Raw genomic sequence first — 27843 nt, 5'->3', positions numbered from 1 at the left:
AGACTTTAAGACGCCATCTTGTCCTAAGTCAGGGAATTTCCAATGACGTGTGCACTTACGTTTTAGTTATGGCCTTGTATCTTTGCCAAGTTAAGGGAAGTCATAAAATGAACATCTAAGATATAAATATGTGTACCTTTTAAATGTTAAGGCACAAAGGAGAGATTTGGAAACAGAGACACTGTCGCTCCATATTATAATGACTGAGAGATGTTGACATGTTCAAGAGGGTATGTTATTCTACTATTGATATTGCAAGCATATAGTTTAATCTTCTAAACTTTGCTATAAATTATTGTAATGGATTTTATATGTCTTATATTTTATATGATAAATATCTAAAAAGACAAAACTTTATTGCTTCCAAGACAATCCTTATTTTATATTGTATTCTCAATTATTTATATATTTTAAATAGAGGATCTCTTACTGACTATATAAAATTATGGCTATATCTGTATGGTTAGCCCTGCTAAGTTATACGCTTTAAGATGTTATAGTGGTAAATAGGGGAACCAGCTGCGGTTACTCTCTCAATTGATTATATTGATTTTGTATGTATTACATATATATAGTGTCCATGATTGCTTTTCATCAATTTCCCATTACTCACAACCACAAAAAAAAATATAGAAAAATAAACTCACTAAATTAAAGAATACAGCAGAATAACCCCTTATATTGATTTCTACTACTATATCAGTTAATGTCATCCAGTCTGTTTGTACTCCACAGAATCTGGAGAAAATTAATTACATAATGTGTTGTTGTGAGATAAGTAACATTCCTCTTTCCTGTATATAAACGTTGTGTTTACTTATTTAGAAGTGACATTGATGTCTCCTTCAGCTTTCATACATGCAGTAAAGTGATTAAAAGACCACCTCTGTGATTTTAGTGAAGCGAACACCCCCTTACTATATTATAAGGCACTTGTAATGCAATTGTAGTGCACTGTTACTGGAGGTACCTCATGGGTCCCAGTCCTGGGGTACTGTCCTTGCTCCTCTGTATTAACTGCATCATACTTTGTTCAAGGACCTTCTTACCATATGAAGGGTTTTATGGTTTTATGCAATCTTTGCTATGGGTTACATATGTTTTTATTTTGTACTCTTTATTTAATGTCATATTACTGTACTTTACTGATATACTCTCTCTTAGTAATAACGATAAATAATAAAAAAAATTGACAAAAAAAGTGGAACACAAAATACATCATTCTCACCTTACTATGTATACCATAACATAAATGATGCATGTAGTAGCTATTCATTGCTAAATGTAGCAAGTGTGAACATCAATGGCTGAAAAACTGCAATAAATATTTTTGCATGACTAAGACTACATCCAGTGGCTCTCAATCAGGCAGCCACGAGAAGCACTTCCTGTATGATAGCTGACTCTAATAATAGTCCACTTAAAAACGTTAGATGTCATCAAGCTCTGCATGAGGACATCCAGGGCCGTAAAATCCCCATAGGAAAGCATTGAGCCCAGAACATAGAACCATGGTTTATCTTGTGTTTATGTGAATACATTATTATAATTTTAAAAGACGTGTACAAGAAAATTTGGCTTGGTACGCTATTTTTCCTGAAAACAGAATTTTGTCAGAATGTTGGTACTGCTTGGCAGAATGTTGGCACTGAGAAACTGATTTGGGAACCGAATTAAATGAACCAAAAGATAATGAAAATGAGCCAATAAGTGTACTGTGAACTATATACATTTATGGCATTTGGTTCACAGATCAAGAGAAACTACAAAAAAGGGAAAAAGAGGACGAAGAACAGATATATATCATAATGCATATAAATATAGATTTTCTTTGTTTTTGCCCATTGGCAGAATCCAGAATCATTAACAAAAATGAACCTGCTCAACCATTGCACATTTTGGTTAGTTCTTGAGTACGTTTTGACTCAGTTTGTGAATTCCACAAAAATTGTAAATATAAAGATTTGCTTCAGAAATGAATTTTGTCAGTGACTTTATTAGCTAACAATACCCATTTTCTTCTATCACTTCTTTTGCTGTTGCACAAATGTATTTTAGTCTTCTTTTCATCGACCATCCAATCAGCATGTTCTCTCAGCATGTATATATATGCAACATTTGCTTAGTGTATGTTTTAACAGTCTTGATATTGATTGGAGAAATGAGACTTGAAGCACAATAAACGGAAACAGATTTTCTAACTACTCTAGAGAAACAGACTGCATGTGTTAAGCAAAAAAGTAAATAAAAAATAGCCATTCTCAAATAAGAACCCAGTGGTGAAATGAGACAGTATTTTAGAGAACATGATTATTGGGCATTAAACAAGATTTAGGGAAAAAAAATCAGTTAAATATATTTTCTATACTACATTCTCAGATACTACTACTCATAATATTCAATGTGTAGCCAGGGCATATTAAAATAAAAACATTTGTATACATGCTAGCAGGAGGTTAAAGAGTATTAGCAGTTAAATAATTGTAATTGAATGATCCCCTGCCTTGAAATATTTTGAACAGATTTCAGAAAATTATTTCAGAAGCACAGTGTTTATAACTTAACCCCTAAAGGACACATGATAGGAATATCCCATCATGGTTCCCTTTTATTCCAGAAGTTGTATCCTTAAGGGGTTAATATGAAACAAAAAAAAAATGATAAAATATCCTGTTGAAATACAAATTGTTGACTGAGGGTATAACTCCCGTAAATCTTGAGTCTGGGATTTGTATACCATGTGCTGCTTTTAGTTTAAAGCAAACCTAGCCTAATTTAAGGAAAATCATGAAAATCATAATACCACTGAATTGTGATTAAATAAAATAAGATCATGTCTGTGTTCTGCAGTCAACATAACTTAATCACCAGACTTGAGTTTCATGATTTACCATGATGTCTCAAAACATGATGGTATTATTTTCTTACTTAAAATGTGCATCGTCATCATGGTATATCATAATTTTTATATATACAACAATAGTTACTAAGGAGATTATGTGAATATAACAATTCAGGTGCAACATTCTAGAAGTGATGGAATTAGTAGGAACATTACTGGTGATTGTTCTACTAACCTCTTTGTCCCACAATGCATCTTTACATGTAATACCTCCAAAGGTTTCTTGTTATAAATTATGTCTGGTAAGCCTACACCTGTAGCATTTGCTTCAATATTTCTCTCCTCTGTAAGATCAAACAGTCGACTTAAATGGAGTCTCATATTTTTTTCTTTCTTTAAATTCCCAGTAACTTTATACCATATAGGAAATTGGCTCATTTTAAATATGATAATATTGCAAATATTCTGTAATTAAAATACACTTAAAATACATGTTTGCGGTCATTGTTAAAAGGGTGATCACAAGCCCTGTGTCTGAGAACAATTGTTTATTTGTCGTATTTTATTTATATTGACTTTCGTTTGCATTAATAAAACTTTAATTATATTAAAACGTTTCACTTTAATTCTTGACATTTTATTAGAACAGAGTTCATATTGGGAATTGTGACCTAAATTCTCTGGTGCTATTTCAATCCTTGTAGCTGAGCTACTCTTTTCTTTGACAGTTAAGGACATATGTAAATGACTTGCTGAGTTTCTAAGCACTTTTCCCACTGTCTATCACAAGCATAAATCCATAGAAGAAATGCCCATTAAATCAAATGTTTTCCACTAATGCTTTTAAAGCTCAGCTTTACACTTTATACCATTACAAATAACCATTATTAATATTTTGTTATTGTTTATAAGGATTCTACAGTCAATATGCATGCTAATAATATAGAATAATATTTGAATGTATACTTTCACTAACATGTCTCAGTCATAATACTACTACTAATATTTTTATCACATGAGTGGATCTCATAGTTCATTGTTATCATCACGAACATTATTGCACAGAATAGAATGTGGTTATAATAATAATGTGGTGTTGTCTTCATTGCGATTGCTCAAATAAATTGTATCATTGTATGGTAGGTCATTGACATATTGTTAAATAAAACCTCCCAACATATATTGTTGTCAGTTGTGATACATAAAGCTGTAAGGAGTTGTGTTCATACAGCAAGTATTTGCTGCTAATTGACTCTTGTGAGAAGAATGTCATGGAACAACCTCAGGGAGCCTTCATCGCTCCCTGCTTCCAGCCTTGCTTACCTCATAACTAAGAATAAACACTTAACATCACCAATTTCATACCCATACACAATAATCTCAAATATATGTGGGCCTTATTTTGTGCTCTATTAAATACACGGTCTATAGGTATCAAACTAGTTTAGGTTCATAATCTTGTCTTATCTTAGCATCTTAATTTTCCAATCAATAACTGAAACACTGCCTCAGACGCTGCCACCCTTGTTGCCAGGGAGGTGGTGTGGGTATATTATCTCCTGGACTAGTATTTTATTTTATCAAGATTTATATAGAGGTGTTTTACTTTCTAGACTGAAATAATTGTATGCTTGTGCTAAAATCATTCATCACCTTTGTATAACCTGGTCCCCAGGACACCATGGCTAAACTTTAATATCACTTGTAATAAACCACCTTCAGCTAATATGGATTACAATTCGGTAGAATTAAACATTAGACATTATTTTCTTACAATGCCAGATACATTGTGTACACTATAATTAACTGTATAACTGCAAAAATCAATATACAGAGGAAGGGAAATTGTCCAATAGCAAATAGCAGTTTTTATAAAAAAAAAAATAGAACTTGAGTATGATTGCTGTCACGTATTTGTAAGTAGACCACCTACATAAGACCGCCTTATATTAATTATTATTGAATCAAAACAACCTATATGTTGTGTTAACAGGCATTTATTAATATGACTCAATCGTTCCAAAGCTCTATCCAGTGAATCAAATGGTGCTCAAGATTATCAAAGCAACATTAAGGAACATATCTAAAGTCAGAGGTATTATTTTTGCACTCTTTATATAATGAGTAACAGTGATAACAAATATTATGATTTGAGTAGCCAATTAAATAGGCATGAATGTTTGCCTTTGAAAAATATTGCATACTAGAAATAGAGTTAAAGAAAAGCTATATCCAAATGTGCTTTAAGATAGAACATACGAATAACTGTTTTTTTTCAGCATTTAACATTTATTTAACAAATGACTACTTTTTTGGCATTCTATGTTCATTCACTGCATAAACTATAGTTCTTGAGAATTTACAGAACCAAGATCATTTTCTTTATAGTTGATCTAATGGAACAGAAATGAATTGAAATCATTTCCACAACATAATCATAAGGACTCTTAAGAACTGTAACCTCAATATTCAGATTTTTTTTACTGAAAAGTGACCCCCGTTTTCTGAGAGCAATCAAATTTTAAGCTAACCATTAAAGTAAAACAGTTGTCACTAAACTATAAAAAAAAAAGCAAAAAAGAGACATTTATCAAAGGTTTTATGTTAATACAGTAGGTGGTGCTAAAATCTGCACGCATTTACAAGAATGTGTAATTAAATTTGTGGGAATAATTATGAGTTTAGAAAACAGTCTGCAATTACGCTTCTGAAGACAAAATTGAGTTTCTGAAAAATATAGCCTCTAGATGTTTTGGATAACTATTTAGCAGAAAAAGTCCATTCTGTTTGTGAAGATAGAGAGACAAATATAAATTCATTTTTTATGTTTTGAGACTCAAGTAAAATTGATGGTATGTTCTGCAAAGCTAAAATTGTCTCATTTGAGAATACTAATTTCTAACACAATGAAGCAATGCAGTGGCACCAAAATGGCTTCAAGTTAATGATGTGAAATAAAAACGAATGTATAATGGGAGATGTATAGCCGAGAAGACAGAGGGAGGTAGCAGGAGTTAAAATTAGATGAGGGAAAAACACAAAGAAATGATTATGAACATCAAGTTTCTAAAGAAAAATGCTTGTTGATATAAACTTTTAGCAACGATATTTATAAGAATAATAAAGAGTTTGAAAGATGATTGTAGAACGCATATCAGCATTCACATTAAGAGGGTGAATGTCAGTTTGTGAAACTAAATAAATAAAAAGGCAAGTTCTCTTCAAAAGCTCTTTTTGAGATACTTCATTTATGTTAGTTTACTAACATGTTTATATGCACTACCTGGCCAAAAAAAAAAGTTGGCACCAAAAAAAGGCCACACACTCTAATATTTCTTTGGACCACCTTTAGCTTTGATTACAACACACATTCACTGTGGCATTGTTTCAATAAGCTTCTGCAATGTCACAAGATTTATTTCCATCCAGTGTTGCATTCATTTTTCACCAAGATCTTGTATTGATGATGGGAGAGTTGGATCACTGCACAAAGCCTTCTCCAGCACATCCAAAAGATTCTCAATGGGGTTAAGGTCTGGACTCTGTGGTGGCCAATCCATGTGTGAAAATGATGTCTCATGCCCCGTGAACCACTCCTTCACAATTTGAGCCTGCTGAATCCTGGAATTGCCATCTTGGAATATGCCAGTGCCATCAGGGAAGAAAAAATCCATTCATGGAATGACCTGGTCATTCAGTATAATCAGGTAGTCCCCTCATTCTTTGGGCACATAGTGTTGCTGAACCTAAACCTGAGCAACTTCAGCACCCCCAGATTATAGCACTGCCCCCACAGGCTTGTACAGTAGGCACGAGCATGATAGGTGCATCACTTCATCTGCCTCTCTTCTTACGCTGATGCGCCCATCACTCTGGAACAGAGTAAATCTGGACTCATCAGACCACATGACCTTCTTCTATTGCTCCAGAGTCCAATCTTTATGCTCCCTAGCAAATTGATGCTGTTTTTTCCGATTAGCCTCATGGTTTTCTTAAGGCAACACAGCTGTTCAGTCCCAATCCCTTGAGTTCCCTTAGCATTGTGCATGTGGAAATGCTCTTACTTTCACTATTAAACATAGCCCTGAGTTCTACTTTTGTTTCACCAAACATTTAAATGATCGCCGATCACGATAAATCATGATTTTTTTCCGACCACATTTCTTCCTCGAAGATGATGGTTCCCTACTATCCATCCAGTTTTTAAAAAGGCATTGGACAGTTCTTAACGCAATTTTAGTAGTTTCTGCAATCTCCTTAGATGTTTTCTCTGCTTGATGCATGCCAATGATTTGACCCTTCTCAAGCAGACTAACATTTATTCCACGACCACGGGATGTGTCTTTCGATATGATTGTTTAAGAAATGAGAAGCTACTCATTGCATCAATTGGGGTTAAATAACTTGTAATCGCCCATGCAATAACTATCCAATAGAAGGCTCTTACCTATTTGTTTAGTTAAAACCAGGTGGCAACTTTTTTGGGGGGGCAGACAGTGTATATTTATATATAGTAAGTAAAGTTTTGCCTGGAGTTTATAGTGGTGACGTAAGTAAAGATCAAGTGACAGTGAGTGCTGGGGTTAAGCATTTATACATATATATTAGTCTTGTGCCCAGTAGAACACTTTGGTCAAGTTCGTAATCGTAATTTTTTATATGGTGGCTCAGAGTGAAAAAGGTACAAAATAGGCCAATCATTGTACTTAAAAATATAAAATTATGTAACAGGTAGAGGCAAATAAAAGGAGAAGCAGGAAAAATTAATCTACATTTATATATTGCATCATTATACATTTGTCAAAACAAAAACTATATTGCGACATCACAAGACTCAGTCAGGCAGGGATCAATTTCAAGGCACTTTGTGTCTGTGTGTCATGTTTCATCTGCACATAAAAATGTGGTTAATGGCATTTACCAGCCTGACAGGAAAAGTTGTGCTGAGCAGCATTACCGTCCTAACAGGAAAGTTGTGCCGAGCAGGATTACTGTCCTGATAGGAAAAGTTGTGCCGAGCAGCAATCATGCACCTGGAAACCTGGTAATAGCTTTTGGGGTCAAAGGCTGGTTACAGCCAATCGGATCCACAGGAGGGGTATTTAAACCCAATTCTCCCTTTTTGCTCATTGCCCTGTCATGGTTTCATCCTGATAGTAATCCGAGACTGCGTTCCTGATCTTGATTTTCTGGTATTTGACTTTGGCTTTGTTTTGACTTCTCTGACTTCTGGTTTCATTGACTTTTGGCTTTCCCTCATCGTTGTGTCTGATTCTGTGTCCCTGACCTCAGCTAGTATTTTGACTATTCTTGGATATGTTAAGTCCGGCCATTCTAAGGTCCAGTTATACGTTATCCTTAGTCCTAGGTGTGACATAGTTCTGGGTGCCGGATCAACTTGTAATCCTGACACTGTGGAGATAACAGGCATAACCACACCAGGCATTAAAAAAAAGAAGAGGGGGAGCAGCATAAGCAGGAGTCATTTAAAATAAAAAAGATGATTTCATTTTTTTAATGAAAGGATGGTGGGTTACCAGCAAACATATAGTTGTTTGCTATGGGAAAATAAGCCTTTTGAGCACTGTGTGAGTAGGAACATAGTGTAACTGATAATATAATACTGTAGTATAAATTTAAAGCTGCTATCAGACAGGAAAAAGGGAGCGGGCCCACTCCCTTTTTTCTGCCTGGTGGCAGCTTTAAATATATACTACAGTATTATGTTACCAGTTAAATTGTGCCTACTCACACAGTGCTCAAAAGTCTTATTTACCCATAGAAATGAACTATGTTTGCTGATTTTGACTCACTTATTGTTAAACTACAGAAGGGCACAAGACGTGATTTTTTTTTTTTTATTGTTGTTTGCATTTTGTAGTATGTGGAACTAAAGATAAGATTTCACAACATTTGCAAAAAATTTTTATGGGTTTTTGTTTTTTTTCTTCTTCTCAACCAGCCTTTGCTTGACATATGACATGTTTTTTCTGGCTCATATACAAATATTCTCAAAGTTATTTTAAAAAGGTTTTAAACCCTTATTATTAATTGAGGAATATAATTTATCCTCAATGTTGCTCAAAATTTTAGGTCACATCTAATGTAAATCATCAATAGACTTAATTACTCCATCATTCTTCTGTATGTCTATTTACTTCTAAACAGCCACTTACAAATACGCATCAAAAAAGTATAAAATGAACAGGTTTTCGGGGGCGTGGCCTGGACACCGACCGAGATGGCCGCATAACTCCAGAGCTCCGCTAAATCCACTCTCAATCCGGCACCAGCCATCAGCATCGAGGCCAAATAACTGGCTCAACACCCTCTACTATGCCAGGCATGCACTCCGGCATGAAGCAGAGCACGAAAAAAAGAGGCGACAGGAGAGAAATCGGCAGATTGGTGGCGGACATGCTGACAACTCCGCGAGGCAGACAGGCCTCACAAAATGGCCGCCAGCACAGCCCGCGTGGATCCCTCTCCCCGGCCTCCACAACGGGCAGCGACCTGCCAGAAACGCAACCAGGGGACCCCACACAAATCCTGGCTGAGCTACAGGAGGTAAAAAGCTTTCTAGCCAAAGAAATCTCCAACAGCACGAGAGAGGTCAAGGCAGAAATCCAGGCGTTGGGCGCCCGGACGGCGGCCCTAGAGGAGAAAATGGATCAGGTCACACAGGCTCATAACAGCACCGTATCACATTCCAGAGCAATGGAACAACGGATATGTGACCTGGAACTTACGGTGGAAGACCTCGCCAACCGCTCCAGACGCAACAATGTGAGGCTTAGGGGCCTCCCCGAAACAGCCACTGAAGGAAATCTGGTTAACAAAATGGAGCACTATTTCAAGCACTTACTCCCAGACATCCCGGATGCCTACTGGGCAATCGATCGGGCACACAGAGCGCTCCGAGCCCGTAGAGCGGAGGGACAGGCCCCGAGAGACATCATCATCCGTTTTCATTACTATTCCACAAAAGAAGCGGTGATGAAATTTGCTAGGACCAACGAGCTAAATTACCAAAACGCCATCATTACCTTATACCAGGACTTTTCCCCATCCACGCTGCAACGCAGGAGAAATTGGAGACCCCTCACAACACTGCTTCAAGAGCAAGAAATCAAGTATACATGGGGGCACCCCTTCAAGTTAGTGGCTTTCAAGGCCGGGACTACCTACACCCTGCAACCGGGAGGAGATCCACTAAGATTCTTAAGGAGCATCCAGATAGAACCACCAAGAAGTTTTGCCCTATCCGGAGAATCACTACCCGAACTTAAAGATCTACCCGAGGATTGGACAGTTACCAAAGCAGCTAAAGCCTCCACGGACCGCCACACCTGAGACCCTCAGCGGACACTACACGACCACTTTTGGTTCACTCTCCCAACTTGCCGGGACCCGGTTCCACAGGAGAGAAGGACTCACTTGAACTGTCTAATACTCTGTCGCTGACAGCTAATCGGTATCGTATGTAGCCCTTACCTAGATATGTTCTTTTACAGGGGACTTAATTTCTTGCACCCAGCTCTGAGGGGGCGATTACCGGTGGTGGGGTGTGCTTGTGTACTGTATGTTGTAGGTATGATGACCCCCACACGGAGGCAAAACGATCACTGGGGAAAATAAGGCCTAACACATTTGCCTCCGTTAGAGTACCCCAGCATGCGGTGCACTACCAGTTCATTGGGGCACCCCCTCCCCTCCCCTCCCCTCCCTCCCTTTAGGCAGTGGTACACAATCCATACCAGCAATATGCTAATATAGAAAGCACATGATAGGTACTGGAAAGCACCAAAATATAAAAAACAATGATAAAAAAAAAGCATAGTTTTGTAACCCGTTAACTGCAAACCTGCTCCTGATATTCGTGTATGTGAGACAATAGGGTTCAATATATTAGCGTGTATAGCAGCACTCCAACAGTTTACCTGTTATCAGTACGATAGACCGAATAGGACTCTGGATCAATCAGAGACTCAGAGTTTCGCACATAGCAATGGGTACTATGTTCACCTTTATTGAGTAGGGCTGATAAGCTGCATACCCCTCTCCCCCCCCCCCCCCACCACACCCCCCTCTCACCCCATTACGCCCGGAGGGCTTCAAGATACGGAGCCTGGCTCCACAACCTTATGGCAGCATAAGGGGCCTCATGCCGAGGCACAGTGGATTGGAGAAATCCCCCCCCCCTGCGCAGGAGAAAATTTGGACCTGCGAAGGTGGGGGGCACCCCCAACCAACACTGGCGAGCTATAAGACCAGTGCGCACAGATTGTTATGTTACTATGTACAAAAGGTTAACAGTTATTTTCTGTTTATGTTCATGTTTTCATTTATGATTTTGGGTATGACCAACACAACTGGAGGACGGAACCAGCTCTTGTTAGAGGGCCAAGATATGCAGTTTGTCAAAGAGTGGGTGACCAACAGACAACGGACAGGTAGGGGAGTAACACATCCAGCAACCACACGCCACACGGGAGTAATAGACACATGACGCTGAAAATTCTATCCATTAATGCCAAAGGCCTAAACATACCGACCAAACGCAGACTGCTCCTAAGAGATCTAAAGGCAAAAAAGGCAGACATAGCAATAGTACAGGAGACCCACATACCGAGGGCCTCGCCAACCAAATTAGGGGATAACATTTACAATATTATTCAAGAGGCCAGGGCATTACGTAAACACGCAGGAGTGGCTGTACTCATACACAAGCGCTGCCCTTTTGTGGTCACACACACACAGAAGGACCCTGAAGGCAGATTCTTGGCCGTCACAGGCAACTATTACAACACCAAAATGCATATTGTAAATTTGTACGCACCCAACAAACCAGATAGTGATTACTGGAACACCATAACATCCCTACTCGCCACCTTACAAGGAGGCATATTGGTGGTGGGAGGGGACTTGAATGCCGTACCCAGCCCAGCGACCGACCGTAGCTCTAAAGCAGGGACTCAGCGTTCACAGGGTAGAGGGGGTCAGGACAAACTCCTTCATACTTTTCTCCAACGCACCAGACTTATGGATGTGTGGAGACTCCAACACCCAGACACCTTAGACTATACATACTACTCGGCACCCCACACTACATACTCCAGAATAGACAATCTGCTCCTCAATGGAGCTGGCATGGCTAAACTAATCCACTCAGAAATAAACAATATCACATGGTCGGACCATGCAGATGTAACTATAACCTTAGGCATAGGCCAACACCGCAATGCTTGGACATGGAGACTCAACACGGACCTACTCACTGACAAAGACATATCCGCCACGACCCGACTGAAAATCTTAGACTATTTCACCACTAACGACACGGAAGATATCAACCCGACCTCGTTGTGCGCAGCACACAAAGCAGTGCTACGGGGACACCTCATACAGGCAGCCACACATAAAAAACGAACCAAAATGAAACACCTCCTAGAATTACAAACTACAATGCGGAAACTTGAACAACAACATAAACAGATCCCCACCACCTCCATATATACAAGACTGCAAACCGTACGCCACGCTATAAAAGAACTCACCATAGCAGACATAGCACACTCCTTAGTCTGGTCAAAGCGCTTTTTCTACGAAAAAGCCAACAAGATGGACACACTACTAGCACGGACCCTCCGACCAAGACCAGGACGTAAGCCCATAACCACACTACGTACCGCAGCCAATGACCTGGTCCACACCCCTAAAGACATCAACAACACATTCACTGAATACTTTCAGAAACTATACAACCACACCCCAAGGGAAGGGGAAGCGCAGACTCAATATATCACACGCATATCAGAATTCCTATCCCAATTAAACCTGCCCCAGGTGTCCACAGCGGAGGCCAATACCCTGGAGAGCCCTATCACACAGGAGGAGGTAGAATCGGTGATATCTGCCCTTAAAGGTCGCAAAGCACCGGGCCCAGACGGGTACGACATGGGCTATTACAAAAGATATAAGGTGGAATTAGCCCCCTACCTCACCAAACTATACAACCACTTCCTCCAAGGCGGTACTCCGGACCGCAACATGGCCACTGCCAACATAATTCTAATCCCTAAACCCGACAAAGACGGTACACTAGCCACTAATTACAGACCAATATCCCTTATAAACACGGAGTTAAAAATTTTCGCGAAGATATTGGTGAGGAGACTAACCCCATTACTTCCAACATTAATACACCCAGACCAAGTAGGCTTCATGCCGGGACGCCAATTATACGAGAATACGCGCAGAGGTGCTGATCTGATGTGGCTCATGTCTAACTCTAAGTCGCCAGCCCTAGCGCTTTCCCTTGACGCAGAAAAGGCCTTTGACAGGGTCCAATGGTCTTTTCTGTTCCACCTATTACAAAAACAAGGCTTCCCAGACACATACATCACAGCCATAAAAGCCCTATACACGGACCTTCAGGCACAGACCATAATAACAGGCGCCCCGAGGACACCATTTCGGGTGAGCAATGGAACGAGACAGGGGTGCCCCTTGTCGCCGCTGTTGTTCGCGATAGTTCTAGAGCCACTCTTGCATCTAATCAGAACTGATCCAAATATTAAAGGGGTGCAAATTAGGGGGGAGCAATTCAAAATAGCAGCATATGCGGACGATATTCTCCTCACACTCACAGATCCGATTCCCTCAATGGCGAATCTGGAAAAACTACTTCAAATTTACGGGGAGTTAACCGGGTACAAAGTCAACCTCACCAAATAAACAGCATTGCCATTTCACATCCCTGATCACGAGATACAATACATCAGACAAACGTACCACATCAAAACAAATACAACCATGCTCACATATCTAGGCGTCAGACTAACTGCGGACCACAAATTGCTTTACCAACACAACTACACACCACTGCTCAATAGACTTAAGACAGACCTAGACAACTGGACAGACAAGCCGATTACATGGCTTGGCCGACTACACTCAGTAAAAATGAATGTACTGCCAAGACTGCTATTCCTCTTCCAAGCGCTCCCAGTCCGGGTCACCAAGAATGACCTAGCAGATACACAAAAGGCAATAGATGCCTTTATATGGCAAAGAAGGAGACCCAGGATAGCCAAGGCAACATTATATAACCCCAAATGGAGGGGAGGATTGGGTATGCCCCATCTGCACCATTACTACACTGCCGCACAAATGGCTCAAATAGCCCACTGGCACTGCCCGACTAACCAACGCAGATGGGTGGACATAGAATCCCTCATGACTGGGGCAGACCTACCACAATTCCTCATATGGGTGCCAAGAGAACACAGGGTACTCTTACGGACTGAATGCCCGGCAATCCTTAACTCCCTTAGCTTATGGGACCGAGTCGCAAAGAAACTTAAATTAACAGATTTACCGTCCTTAATGACTCCGGTCTTGCGCAACAGGGCATTCCCACCCGGACTGGGGGCGCAAGATTTTCACGGCATAAAAGCCACAGGCCTACAACGTTACACACATCTGTTCACAAACAACCAATTAGTATCCTACCAACACCTGCAAACTCTGGCCCCACTAAAAACAAGTGACTTCTTTAGATATGTCCAGATACGGGACTTCGCACAGACTAGAGAAGTCAGAACGGCAAACGCCAAACCGATCACTTTCTTTGAGAAAATATGCTTGCAAGAGCGTATGCCAACCAAACTAATCTCACTACTATACAATCATATATGCCTAGAATCAGGGACCTGGGGCACTCAGACATACACCGACAAATGGGAGACGGACCTGGGGGAGACATTAGAGGGGACAGATTGGCAGGATATCTGGGAGGCTAATGCAAAAGTTTCATATGCACGGCCCTCCAAGAAAAAGCATACAAAATACTACTTCGGGGGTACACGACCCCTGTCAAACAGTGCCACATGCAATTAAGCCCCACAGACACCTGCTGGAGGCTCTGCTGAGAAAAGGGCACGTACATTCATATGTGGTGGCACTGTGCCAAGGTTAAAGTGTACTGGGGGAATATTGCAGACCTAACCTCGAATATCCTACAACGCAGGATAACACCAGACCCTTGGGCGTGCCTACTGTCACGGCCAACAGAGGGACTAAACAAACACGACCAAAAACTACTAAACATGCTTAACTTGGCAGCTCGTAGAGCGTTAGCACAATATTGGATTAAACACGAAGTACCCCCGATCTCCCTAGTTCTCTCCAAAATCAGGGATAATTACCTGATGGACAAGTTAACCACACAGGTTCGCGACTCTAATGCCACCTTCCAAAAAACTTGGGCACTCTGGGAACAATATGACGTATAACATACTGAGCATAATCCCAACTCCGATAGTTCAGAAGTAAAAAAAAAAACAGCATGACATACCCACTGTTACAGGTTTTAAGTATTATGTTTTATACTGTATATATATTATATTTTGTTTGTTATTTTTACTTATTTATGTCTCGATGCTCAATTGTCACCGATGTATGCATGGAACCAGCGTATTGAGACAAAACTTAAATACACGTGGACTTGGCACAACACAAAGATATACTTGAAAGGCTTCTGCGCAAGCCTTATGTAAAGTATCAATATATGCACTAACATACCCTTCCTTTCTGTAATACACCTATTAAGAGACTTCTTGTGATTGGGCCTCTGCGTAGGCCAAAAGTAATGTGATGCAATGTGCCGGTCGGCGTTTAAATAAAGAATTGAAGAAAAAAAAAATGAACAGGTTTTCAGAGAAAATTATCTTCTGCATCTTCTCAGTTTACAGTTTGAGAAGATGTGTAGCTAAATGTACAGGATGGTATGTTTTATACATAAGGTGTTTCATCTATAACTATAAACAACACTCAGCAATCGACTTTACTATATGATTTGCCAGATTAAGTGACCTATTATAATAATATGCAAGCTCAGATGGATTAAACTGATATAAACCTCATTTTATTTTTGACCTTGCACATTATTTTATGCATAGATTAGATTCTCTGTATATGTGAATAATTTATTAGTGTACATCTCCAAATTAGTATTATTGTTAATAGCATGCAGAATACAAAATGACAGTTTCAATAATTAATTTGGCAGCAAGGAGGATGTGCATTAGGACTATTAACCAAAATAATCCATCTCTCAAGGTCAAAATAATATAACTGAAGTATGACACTGAGAATACCATTTTATTAGGCTTATGAAAATGTTCATGATATAATCAAAATCATGATAACACGATATACTAGTGCATACAAATAAATGTTACACAATATTGCACAAATATTTTTTTCCATTTTATTATTTTTTATTTTATCTCAGCTACACTATACTAAAACATGAATAACTAAATAAATAAATAAAAAAATACATTAAGACGACATTGGATCCATCCTTAAAAATATAAGTATATTTAAAATACAGATTATAAATTGTTGAAAATTAAACTATTGCAATGTGTGACATTTACATAGCGATTTTGCATTTGCTTTCATTACTTTTTTTTATAGCAGTCTTTAGCATGAGCAAAATGTTACAAAACAATAAAAAAAATACATATTTTTCTCACCTAGAATTATAGACATACTTGGGCAATATAACCTTACCTGTATTCTTCTTGTGTAAAGATTGGAATTGCAGATGGTTGCAAAACTGTTATTATAACTCTAGTGCTGTTGGATTTTACAGGATCACCATCATCATACGCAATCACATTCAGCTGCAAGAGGAAACAAATAATAATGTTATGGAATGGATAGTTTGTATTAAAACATAATAAACCTTAAATTTAAAATCATACTACAATCATATGATTTCTACACTTTTCAGTATCAATAAGTGTTTACAGAGAGAATTTCAATTGACAAAGAAATAAATTAGGTAGAACATAAAGGATAGGACAATTCGCAAGATAATCTGAAACAAGGTGTATTAGATGTCAAGGCAGGTATACCCCAAAATGCTAGCCTAAACTAAATAGAAAAAAATTTATGACCAAGACTTAGAGTGGCCAGATGCTCTTCAGAGTCCAATTTTCTGAAGTCCAGAGAGGAGAGTAACTTCAGTCAATAAAGTTATCTGGTCTGGTAAGACTGTAATTGCTTAGTGGTATGGGATAATAAACTCTCAATGACCTTCTCATTCTTATAACGTGCTCCTGTGCTACTTGTTCTTATACAAGATAGCTTAATTTTTAGCACAAATAGGTTTATGAGAATGAATATGTTAACAACTTACAAGCCTACATGTAGCAGGTTTAAACCAATGGGGACTAACTTAAATTACTTAATAACATAAGTATTTTCTCTGCATTTCTTTTCCGAGACCATGACTAGATGTTGAACTGTTCAGGAACAATACAATTACTGTAAATTGTCAAGCAGCCTGTTTAACCTAAACAATTCACTTATTCAACATTGTTAGTATTAAATTCCATTGATCCAATCTTCCTGTACGTGACAGCTATTCTGTTGCTATTTTAATTGATATTAGCCTTCAGCTAAGCCTTTAGCCATACCTAAGCATGCTTATGCTTAACAGAATAAAATATTATATGCATCACAATACAGTGTGAGATGTTATGCTCTTGCTAAAAGGAAAAAAAAAATATGCTTTATGACCTTGTAGAAATATATATATAGTACATTAGGGAAAACAATTATTTGTATTACATACACAGTGGGGAAAATTAGGTATAATTGGATACATCTTAATTACATTCAACTACTTTAAAAAAAAAAAAAATCTAATCCTAGAGACCCCTAAAAATTTAAAGATCCAGTGAGGCAACAGGATAAACACTCTCTCAACGACTGCCCATTGCTGCATACAGTGTAAATTCATTGGACAGCTTTAGAGATCAGAATATATCCACCAGTGCAACCCTCATTAAAAAAAAAATAATCTGTGTCTCCTTTGGTTTCACATAATGATAATTTATATAAGGTCAACATATTCCACAGAGCTTCACAATTATACATCCACCTACCTCATACATGGTGAGCTCATTTGCACGGCTTTCTTTACCTCTATTATTCTATTTATATATCATATATACATCCAAGGACATCAACCAGTGATAAATGACTTGTGGATCTTTCTAGCTCAACCCCTTCTCCACCCAACTTTTTTTTTTACTTTAACTGAAACAGCTTTTCATGACCTTCAAAACACAGTTTTGGGAACACTTTGATACATTTCTCCACATGGAGCAAAATGTATAAAAAAATAAATGTGGGGAAATGTGTAAATAATACAGCAACCAGCAAGGGAATTAATAGAATGTAAAATTATGAAGTATGAGTAATGAATGAATGTAGTAGAGAATCACCACTGCTGGGAAACAAAATTAGAACCTGAATGATTATCTGATAAATACTGTTTCAAAATCCCAAAGAGAGCAGTACGATTTATCTGAGCTTTCTTGCCTACCATAAGATTGCAAATCATGCATGATGCCTCCCTCTGTTTCCAAATAATAGAGAACATTGGGGAAACCTTAATCTTAATATTTTATGATAAGTAACAAAATATAAAGAATAAAAATGAAAGATAAAGTGATGAAGCTTGGGATAAGAGAGAAGAAACTAGAGATGTGCAATTTGTTTCATACTGAATCAAGTTTTCAAACTAAACTACATGGACTTGCAAACATGTATTCCTTACCCTATAGTGTTAAAAACACCATCTAGTCCACCTGGCCCCCACTTGCCCCCTAAATATAACAAAATCTTACTTTTATTCCTGTCTGCTGCTGGTGCTGGCTCTGCTCCTGATCTGTGTGTCGACAAGTACACAATAAGCACTGCTAGCCTTATTCAGTTATTGTAAATATGAATGCATTATAGGTAATGTGGTTGTTTATCTAGTTTTGTGTTGCACATGGAAGTCAGAGGGGCTGCTTGTATATAATGTAAATATTGTATATACATGAGTGTTGTAGTGTTTTAGGATGCTGTGTTTATAACAGTTTAGTACCTTGAAAACGGCATTTTGTTATATAAATAGTTTTATTCAAAATTATCCAACCCCCATTGAATCAGGTATATTGTCAGCTGTTTGCAATGAACAAATCAAACATAAGCAATTGAAATAGCTCAACACAATGAATACTTCATGTGGCTTCCCCAAATTCATAGTAAAATTCAATTGATAATGACTTCTCCAGTCTCAAAATTATTCAACCCCTTATTGGCAAGCATCTTTAGTACTTAGTAAATCTCCTTTTTGCTGGTATGACCTGCTGCAAATAAGATGCATAGGCAGATGCCAGCTTTTGGCAGTGTTCCTATGGAATCTTAGCCCATTGATTATAAGCAATCACCTCCAGTAAAGTAATATTTTTGGGGTTGCGTGCTGCAACCACCTTCTTCATATCCCACCAGAGGGTTCATGTCAGGTGACTGTGATGGCTATTGTAGAGTTTTCCAGGACTACTTCTGCAAGCAAGCTTTGGTGGAATTTTAGGTATGACTGGGATCATTGTATTGTTGGAAGGTCCAATGACACCCAAGTATCAGCTACCTCACAGATGAGATGATGATTTCTCCTAGGATTTTCTGATACTTCAATGTATCCATCTTGCCTTCCACACACTTAACCCCTTAAGGACCAAACTTCTGGAATAAAAGGGAATCATGACATATCACACATGTCATGTGTCCTTAAGGGGTTAAAAGGTTTACAGTGCCAGAGGATGCAAAGCAGCCCATAGCATCACCAAGCCACCACCATGCTTAATTGTAGGCAGAGTGCTCTTTTCAGTATATGCTTTCTTCTTACCACATACCACTGACCCATTGGCCTGAAAAGTTAAAATTTTGTTTAATCGCTCCACAGGACAGAATCCCCAAATATCTGTGGGCTATTTATATGATTTTAAGCATATTGTAGCCAACTTTCTGTTTGCTTTTGAGTCAGTGGTTGTGTACATCTTTGAGTTTTCACATGGAAAGCTTTTGCGTCTTACTAGGTTCACTGAAACCTCAGTGCCTGTTGCCACCAAGTCTTGCTACAGGTCTTTTGCAGTCACTCAAGTGTTTTTCACAACTTTCCTTCTCAAAAATGTGGTTGCAGATATTGATAGCTTACTTTTTCTCCCCCATCCAGGAAGTGTAACCACTGTTCCTTCAACTTTGAACTTGCAAACTTTGCTTTCAATGGGGTCTCTAGGAACATTCGGTGCATTTGTTAGCATTTTGTATCCTGTTCCCTGTTTGTGAAGGGTGATAAATTCTTCTTTTAACCTTGTGAACCATTCTTTTGACTTAGCCATATTTATACCATGTAGTCAAACGTGACACTTAACAAACCCATAGCCAGTTTAGGTATTTAAAGTGTTCCAGATCAAGCACATCTAATAAACTAATAAATCCCTTGATTAGATGCATCAGATGTGCTTGAGACAACACCCTTTTTGCATATTTGTGCAGTTGTGAAGTTGCACTTTCAGTTGAATTTGGGGAAACCTCTTCAAGCAGTTGTTGTGTTGACATATTTCAATCGATTGTGTTTGATTTGTTCATTGCAAATAACTGAAAGACTGTAAATGTTTACAGTAAAACTGCATATCTTAATTTGGTGAGTGGTAGTCAATCAAGATACCAATAAGTGCATATGCATATTACCACACTTTTCATTTTGACTACTGAGTAGTATTAGTTATTATATTAGTACTAGTAATTAATTTGTAAATAAATTAAAAGTACAATTCACATTCAGTTTGTTTTTGTTAATTAAAAAAATAAATTATTGTTAATATTATTATTACTAATTTAATTTGTCATTTCCACAGTCCTATTTCCCTGTGGCAGAACCAGCCACCTATTTGTATTAGAGACTGTTCTGCTCATGTCAAAGACTTATCTGGTTCGACAATTGGGGTTCCCCGAACACACTAAAGCTATGTTGTTTTTATACCAAACCATCTACCGAACACTTGGACCACCCAGGGGAGTCGTGTACCTCCAATTGACCCTATTCACGCTTAGAACCCACAAGGTTCTAGGCGGTCGGCTGGGTGGCAGTCATTCGTTTGACCAAACACGTGGTGGTAGCCATCTTTCTCCATGAACACAGACAGAGGTGTTTAGTCATCGAGTACATGCAACTATATTCGGACAATCGACAGCGTGAACACCGCTGAACTATCACCCCTTCGTGTGGTTCAGTTCACCTGGAAAGAGCGACATCATATAAAACAAACTCCCAAACTAGGGGCACACAACCCCCTGTTATACGAATGGTTCAATTTGCCTCTCTGCTGTTTCTAATTGGATGGCTGCCCACTTCCTTAAACTAAACTTAACCAAAACTGAAATTCTGGTCTTTTCTCCCTCAAGTGTTGTTACTCCTGTGTCTGTCTTCCTCCAAGTCAACGGTGCTACCATTAGCTCCACCACACAGGCTCGCTGCCTGGGTGTTCCCTTTGACTTCGACCTCTCCTTCAAGCTATCGCCAAATCCTGTCATTTCTATCTCAAAAACATTGCGCGCATCCGCCCCTACTTAACGCCAGATACAACTAAGGTGTTGGTCCATTACACTGTCCTTTCTCGCCTTGACTACTGTAATCCGCTTCTCAGTGGTCTTACGTGCTCCCAACTTGCGTCGTTACAGTCCATAATGAATGCGTCAGTGAGGCTTGTCTTCCTGTCTGCCTGCACCTCCCATGCCTCACCCTTCTGTCAGTCCCTACATTGGCTTCCAATAAAATATAGAGCTCAATTTAAAATTCTGGTTCTTGCTTTCAAATCTCTACATAATGCTGCTTCCATCTATCTATCCTCCCTTATACACAAGTATGTCCCGTCTAGGCCCTTACGATCTGCTGAAGACTTACGTCTATCTTCTGTCCGTACTCCCACCTCTGATGCTCGCCTTCAAGATTTCTCGAGGGCTGCACCGTTCCTGTGGAACTTGCTTCCCTCCTCCGTTAGATTCTCGCCCAGTCTCCACTCCTTCAAAAAATCGTTAAAAACCCACTTCTTCATAAAAGCGTATCAATTAAACTGTTAATAGCTCCCAACTGATTCCTCTTCTGCAACTGTCACTAGTCTAATACTATCTTTACCTTTTTGTGTAATTTTACCCCACTCCCTCTAGCATGTAAGCTCATTGAGCAGGGCCCTCAACCCCTCCTGTTCCTGTGTGTCCAACTTGTCTGGTTACAACTACATGTCTGTTCGTCCACCCATTGTAAAGCGCTGCGGAATTTGACGGCGCTCTATAAATATCATAATAATAATAATATTTCCGACTCCCGAAAGAGCCAAGTAATCTCTGGAACTGTTTTGGGGCTTCACCTCGTGGTCGACTGGTCTGAACTTTACTTGAATGGCGTTTCAAAACCACTAAATGGATCTGAGTGATGTTTTGACAAAGTGGACGCTCAGATCCCAGCTATTCGACAAAGTAACTTTTGGGGAGTTCTGAAGTATTAAAATGTATTTCATACCATTTATAAATATTGTATAATTTTTATACCTGGGAGATTACGTAATAAAAGAGTTGTTCTTATTCAATCATCTCATAGGTACAGAGGAGGAGTTTGGAAAATGTTTATTTGTTACATGTCTCCACTCAGGTCCACCAGGGGAAAACCTCTGGAATCTGAATTAAGGAACCCCTTGCACGGGGAGCTGCATAAAAGTCAGCTGTGCAGGAGTAAAAATCAGTTGACTCCCACAACTGTATATCGGCCGGTTACTGGGGAAATTGGGATTATATTGCTACACTGTCTACCAGCGGAGATATTGATTTTAATATTGCAGCTCCGCTACATTTCCATTTTTGTTAAATAATTTATTTGTATACAATTTGCAATAATGACATAATAGTACGTATAACAATCCAGAAACAGAAACATATGCATGCACACATAAACAAGTTTCCATAAAGATATTTCCACTCACGGTCTTGTAGTTATCCTTCTTTATTTATTCATGTAGAAGTAAACACAGATCTGTACATAAATATCAACATTTCAGGCCCCAATTGGGACTTTCCCCAGGACAGGTCAAAAAAGTTCTTGTTTTTTTACCTGTCTTGAGGAAAGTCCCGACCAGGGATTAAAATGTTGATATTTATGTACAGATTTGTGTTACTTCAACATGGAGAAATAAACAAAGCTAACTACAAAACCATGAGTGCAGATCCCTTGGAAATTTGTATTTATTGCTATTATCTGGCACCTGGCATATGAAGTATGTGTTTGGTTGAATTTAAAGTTACACCATTAATTCACTCATTTTATATCTATATATATCTCCACTCTTCATCCATGGGAAATAACTGAGCGAACTGATAGACATAATGTTGTTGGTAATACCAGCAGTGACATAACTACCACACTAACAACCATCACCACCTATGCAATGACAACTAACTACACTTTCAAATTGTTAGTGTTACACACTCAGATCAAATAGACATGCTCAGACAGTTCTCGGTCCAACATTACAACTAGTGTTAAGAGTACAAGTACTCTTGCTTCAGTTACAACTATTCCAAAGCAGAGGAAGATGGAACACCAAGAGCTGCTGATCCATCAAAATCTATGTCCATCTGGTTAAGTCTTCAACCAGAATCAGCAGCAGCAAGAGGTCAAGCAGTAGTACTAGCTTCACTAGTAAGAGTATGTAACGAACCCTGATGTGGTAGCTATGGTTCGTCTGTTTCTACCCGAGCTGCTAAGAGCATGAGTGATTATAGCTTGCAGTTCGGGTTTCTATTAGTCTCTTTCTACAGATAAGATACAGCTTCCCAAGCATATTCTCCCAAGGTAGTAAACATGTACCCAAACATCAGCCAAAACTTGATGAAGGGTGTAACAAGACTCAAGCTTTATTGTGCCACACTGGCTTTTATACAATTCCCCATGCAAGGGGCACTCCCCCGTGGGCCTTCTGGGGGACAGGGACACAACTTATTACAGCCAATAACAGTACAGTGACAAACAGGGACACTCCCAATACAAACAAGGAATCCCATCCTCTCTACCTGGAGATAATTGGGTCAGATAAAGTAATAACTTAATTATCTCCAGGCAGAGGGAACATAATTTTCCCAAAACATACAGGATCCCTATAAATGTCACATCCCTTGATAGCCCTGATCTGGGTGACCAACATATCCAAAAATCACCCAGATCAGTTCAGGGGTTTTCAAATTTTATGGTTTATGGTTTATGGTTTAAGTTCCATTTGACCGACTGCACATGAGGATCCTGCCTAGAAACAGTTCCATGTGTTTAGGCTGTGCGGTCGGTCTATTTCGTCAAGTCACAAAACCGAACAAATGCACGAACGGAACCCTCTGGCTCATAGTAGCGATTGTTCCCCTGGTTTGTGGGAACCAAACTACCCAACAGCGCTCTACTAGCTGTTCGGGAAAAGAAAACAGGTGATCGTTAGTTTGACCGGTGTTTGGGAAGTCGAGTTTCCGATTTTAGTTCCAGACACTCGACGACCAAGTCCTGCTGCCTCCATTCATGCAAACAAGATGGACAGGGAGAGCACTTAATTGATGCTTTCCTTTTGTAATAATGAGCCAGAGGGGTGGTCGGTGGTTCGGTAGTTTGAAAACTACCGAACAAATAAACAAACACGGGGAAATAAATAAAATATTGTCCAAACAAAGTTTATGAAATGCTGTTTTTTCTCACAGAGTACTAATAGCTAGCTAACCCCTCCTTTAAAATTGAAGTGGACAGAGAGGGAAACCGCAGGATCAAGATTCCATCTATTTGGCACCGAGTCGCAGCAGGTCTTCAGTAGCAGGGTTGAGAAGGCCTCTGAGCCCATAGAGCAGCCACCATCCTGTACATATCATTGGTTGTTTCAAGATCCTCCTTCTGAGCCACCTACACTATTGTTAGTAGCATTCGTTTCTCTATCCCAACTTATTCCAGCTACATTATCATGGTGACAACAGCCATGTTTTATAGCAGCTGGGCAGTTTCATCAGAAACTGTTACCATTGTCAATCCATTGAGGAAGTCTAAAAGGTAGATATTGGAGTTAGAGGAGACATTTCTACTAGTGTCATCACCCCCCTCTGATGGCAGCACTATAATTACAAGAACGGAAGAAGATATTCTAGTAGTATCCAGGGAGAAGAGGGAATTGAGCAGGTGTCCACATTTTCAGGCTCAGTTGTTATTACACCCTGTTCCAAATTATTATGCAAATTCTAATTAAGTGTCACAAAGATTAAATATTTTGTTTTTCACTTTAACTCATGGATGGCATTGTGTCTCAGGGCTCTTTTGATCACTGAAAACAATCTCAGACACCTGTGATAATTAGATTGCCAGGTGAGCCCAATTTAAGGAAAAACTACTAAAGGAGGGTGTTCCACATTATTAAGCAGAGCACCATTTTCATGCAATATGGGGAAAAAAAAGGATCTCACTGCTGCTGAAAAGAGTGAAATAGTTCAATGCCTTGGACGAGGTATGAAAACATTAGATAATTCATGAAAACGTAAGCGTGATCATTGCACTATTAAGAGATTTGTGGCTGAGTCAGAGCACAGACGGGTTCGTGCAGATAAAGGCACATCGAGGAAGATTTCTGCCAGATTCATGCATCGGATCAAGAGAGCAGCGGCTAAAATACCATTACATAGCAGCAAACAGATATTTGAAGCTGCTGGTGCATCTGGAGTCCCACAGACATCAAGGTGTAGAGTCCTCCAGAGTCTTGCAACTGTGCATAAAGCTTCTATTCCTCCACCAATAACCAATGCTCATAAGCAGAAATGGCTGCATTGGGCAGAATAATACATGAAGACTAATTTTCAAACAGTCCTGTTCACTGATGAGTGCCGTGCAACCCTGGATGGTCCAGATGGATGGAGTAGTGGATGGTTGGTGGACGGCCACCCTGTTCCAACAAGGCTGCAACGTCAGCAAGGTGGTGGTGGAGTCATGTTTTGGGCCGGAATCATGGGAAGAGAGCTGGTCGGCCCCTTTAGGGTCCCCGAAGGTGTAAAGATGACCTCTGCAAAGTATGTGGAGCTTCTGACTGACCACTTTCTTCCCTGGTACAGAAGGAAGAACTATGCTTTCCGTAATAAAATCATCTTCATGCATGACAATGCAACATCTCATGCTGCAAATAATACCTCTGCATCAATGGCTGCTATAGGGATAAAAGGAGAGAAAGTCATGGTGTGGCCTCCATCCTCCCCTGGCCTCAATCCTATTGAGAACCTTTGCAGCATCCTCAAGCAAAAGATCTATGAGGGTGGGAGGCAGTTTACATCCAAACAGCAGCTCTGGGAGGCTCTTCTGACATCTTCCAAACAAATTCAAGCAGAAACTGTCCAAAAACTCACAAGTTCAATGGATGCAAGACTTGTGAAGCTGCTATCAAATAAGGGGTCCTATGTTAAAATGTAACGTGACCTGTTAAAATGTTTAAAAAGTTAAAATGTTGTAATAAGTTTGATTGAAATAGCTTTTGATTTCAGTAAATATGCTACCAACACAACAAATGACCATTTTCAGTTCTTTACACCCTATAAAGTGTTTTGAAACTTACTGTGCGTAATAATATTCACCTCATTGGAATGGCAGACTTAGTTCAGTGTAATAGTTGCTATGCATTTGGTCACATTCCACTTTTTTGAGGTTTGGTTGTTGTCTAATCTGTAGACAGTTCTCTATCTTGCGGCAGGAGATTGTATTTATGAAGTCTGAGATTTGTAAATTATCTGGTAAACAACCTCAGGCTGGAACTGCTGCAAAGCCACTGCCGCAGAGACATAATAGGAATGGCAGATGGATCACTGTAGGATCTGGTAGACTTAGAGTTGTGGATAAAAGGCATATTGCACAGTCTGTTGCTCTACATAATTCATTTTCGGCACTTTCAGAGTGTTATGGTGTTGTGGAGAGAGGAACTGAGGCTAGTGGTGTTGTGGAGAGAGGCACTGAGGCTAGTGGTGTTGTGGAGAGAGGCACTGAGGCTAGTGGTGTTGTGGAGAGAGGCACTGAGGCTAGTGGTGTTGTGGAGAGAGGCACTGAGGCTAGTGATGTTGAGGAGAGAAGCTTGGAGACTAGGGTGAGGCCTAATAGAAAGCAGTTGTTGTTGGGGGATTCCATCATAAGAGGTGTGGAGTTGGACAATGGTGGTCTTGTGAGGTGTCTTCCCGGGGGTACTGCTCACAGAGACAGGAGACATATCTGTAATATTGTTAAGCGAGCAAAGCAGGAAGGGGAATTGGATGTACTTGTCCATCTAGGGACAAATGACTTGGCTCGCAATGAGGTTTCAGAGGTTAAGGAAGTTTTTAGTGTTTTTGCCAATGATATACGGCAGGTTGCTTCCACACTGTCATTCTCTGAAGTTCTGCCTGTGCATAACACTCAGAACGACAGGCGGATGCGTATTAAGGACTTTAACTTGTGGCTTGGTGAATGGTGTCGGGAGCAAGGATTTGGCTTTATTTCTCATGGTAGCTCTGTTTGGAATGGAAATAAATTGTACAAAAAAAGATGGTTTGCATCTTTCTCAAAAGGGAACAAATGTTCTCAGTGAGCAGTTCAGAGGTTTTGCTAGGATGTATTTAAACTAGGAGGGGGGGGGCAAAAGGGTGATAAAACATCAATCCAATTGTCCCCCAAAACAAGGACAGAAGGTGCCTGTAGCAAGTGTGTTAAAAAATGATAAGCTTAGAGTCATGTCTACAAATGCTCGCAGTTTAGGGAATAAGATCCATGAACTTGTGGCAATAATGGCAACTGATAGTGTAGATTTAGTCGCTGTTACTGAGACATGGTATAATGAGAAAAATTACTGGGACATAGCAATACCAGGGTACTCTTTATATAGAAAAGACAGGAAAGGAAGGAAAGGGGTGGGGTGGCCCTGTATGTGAAGGATAGCATAAAATCTAGCCTAATAAAAGTTAGTGAGGTGAACATAGAGTCCATTTGGGTTACATTAGAATTTGCTAATCACACAGTAATTCGTGTAGGTGTGATTTATAGGCCCCCAGGACAAATTGAAGAGTTAGATAAT

The 27843-nt window shown here is 39.4% G+C and overlaps 1 protein-coding gene across 1 annotated transcript in view; it reads right to left on the bottom strand.

Moving 5' to 3' along the window:
* Nucleotides 1-27843, bottom strand: part of PCDH15 (protocadherin related 15) — a 1410242-nt gene that overhangs the window by 246272 nt on the left and 1136127 nt on the right. The window contains exon 23 of the mRNA XM_063435339.1: nucleotides 16424-16536. Coding sequence (XP_063291409.1) covers nucleotides 16424-16536 — 113 coding nt within the window. The remainder of the gene's footprint in view (nucleotides 1-16423; nucleotides 16537-27843) is intronic.

This window comes from Pelobates fuscus, chromosome 10, assembly GCF_036172605.1.
Source record: "Pelobates fuscus isolate aPelFus1 chromosome 10, aPelFus1.pri, whole genome shotgun sequence".
NCBI lineage: Eukaryota > Metazoa > Chordata > Amphibia > Anura > Pelobatidae > Pelobates > Pelobates fuscus.
The sequence above is the reverse complement of the archived record's forward strand: the minus strand, read 5'-3'. Positions and strand labels throughout refer to the sequence as shown.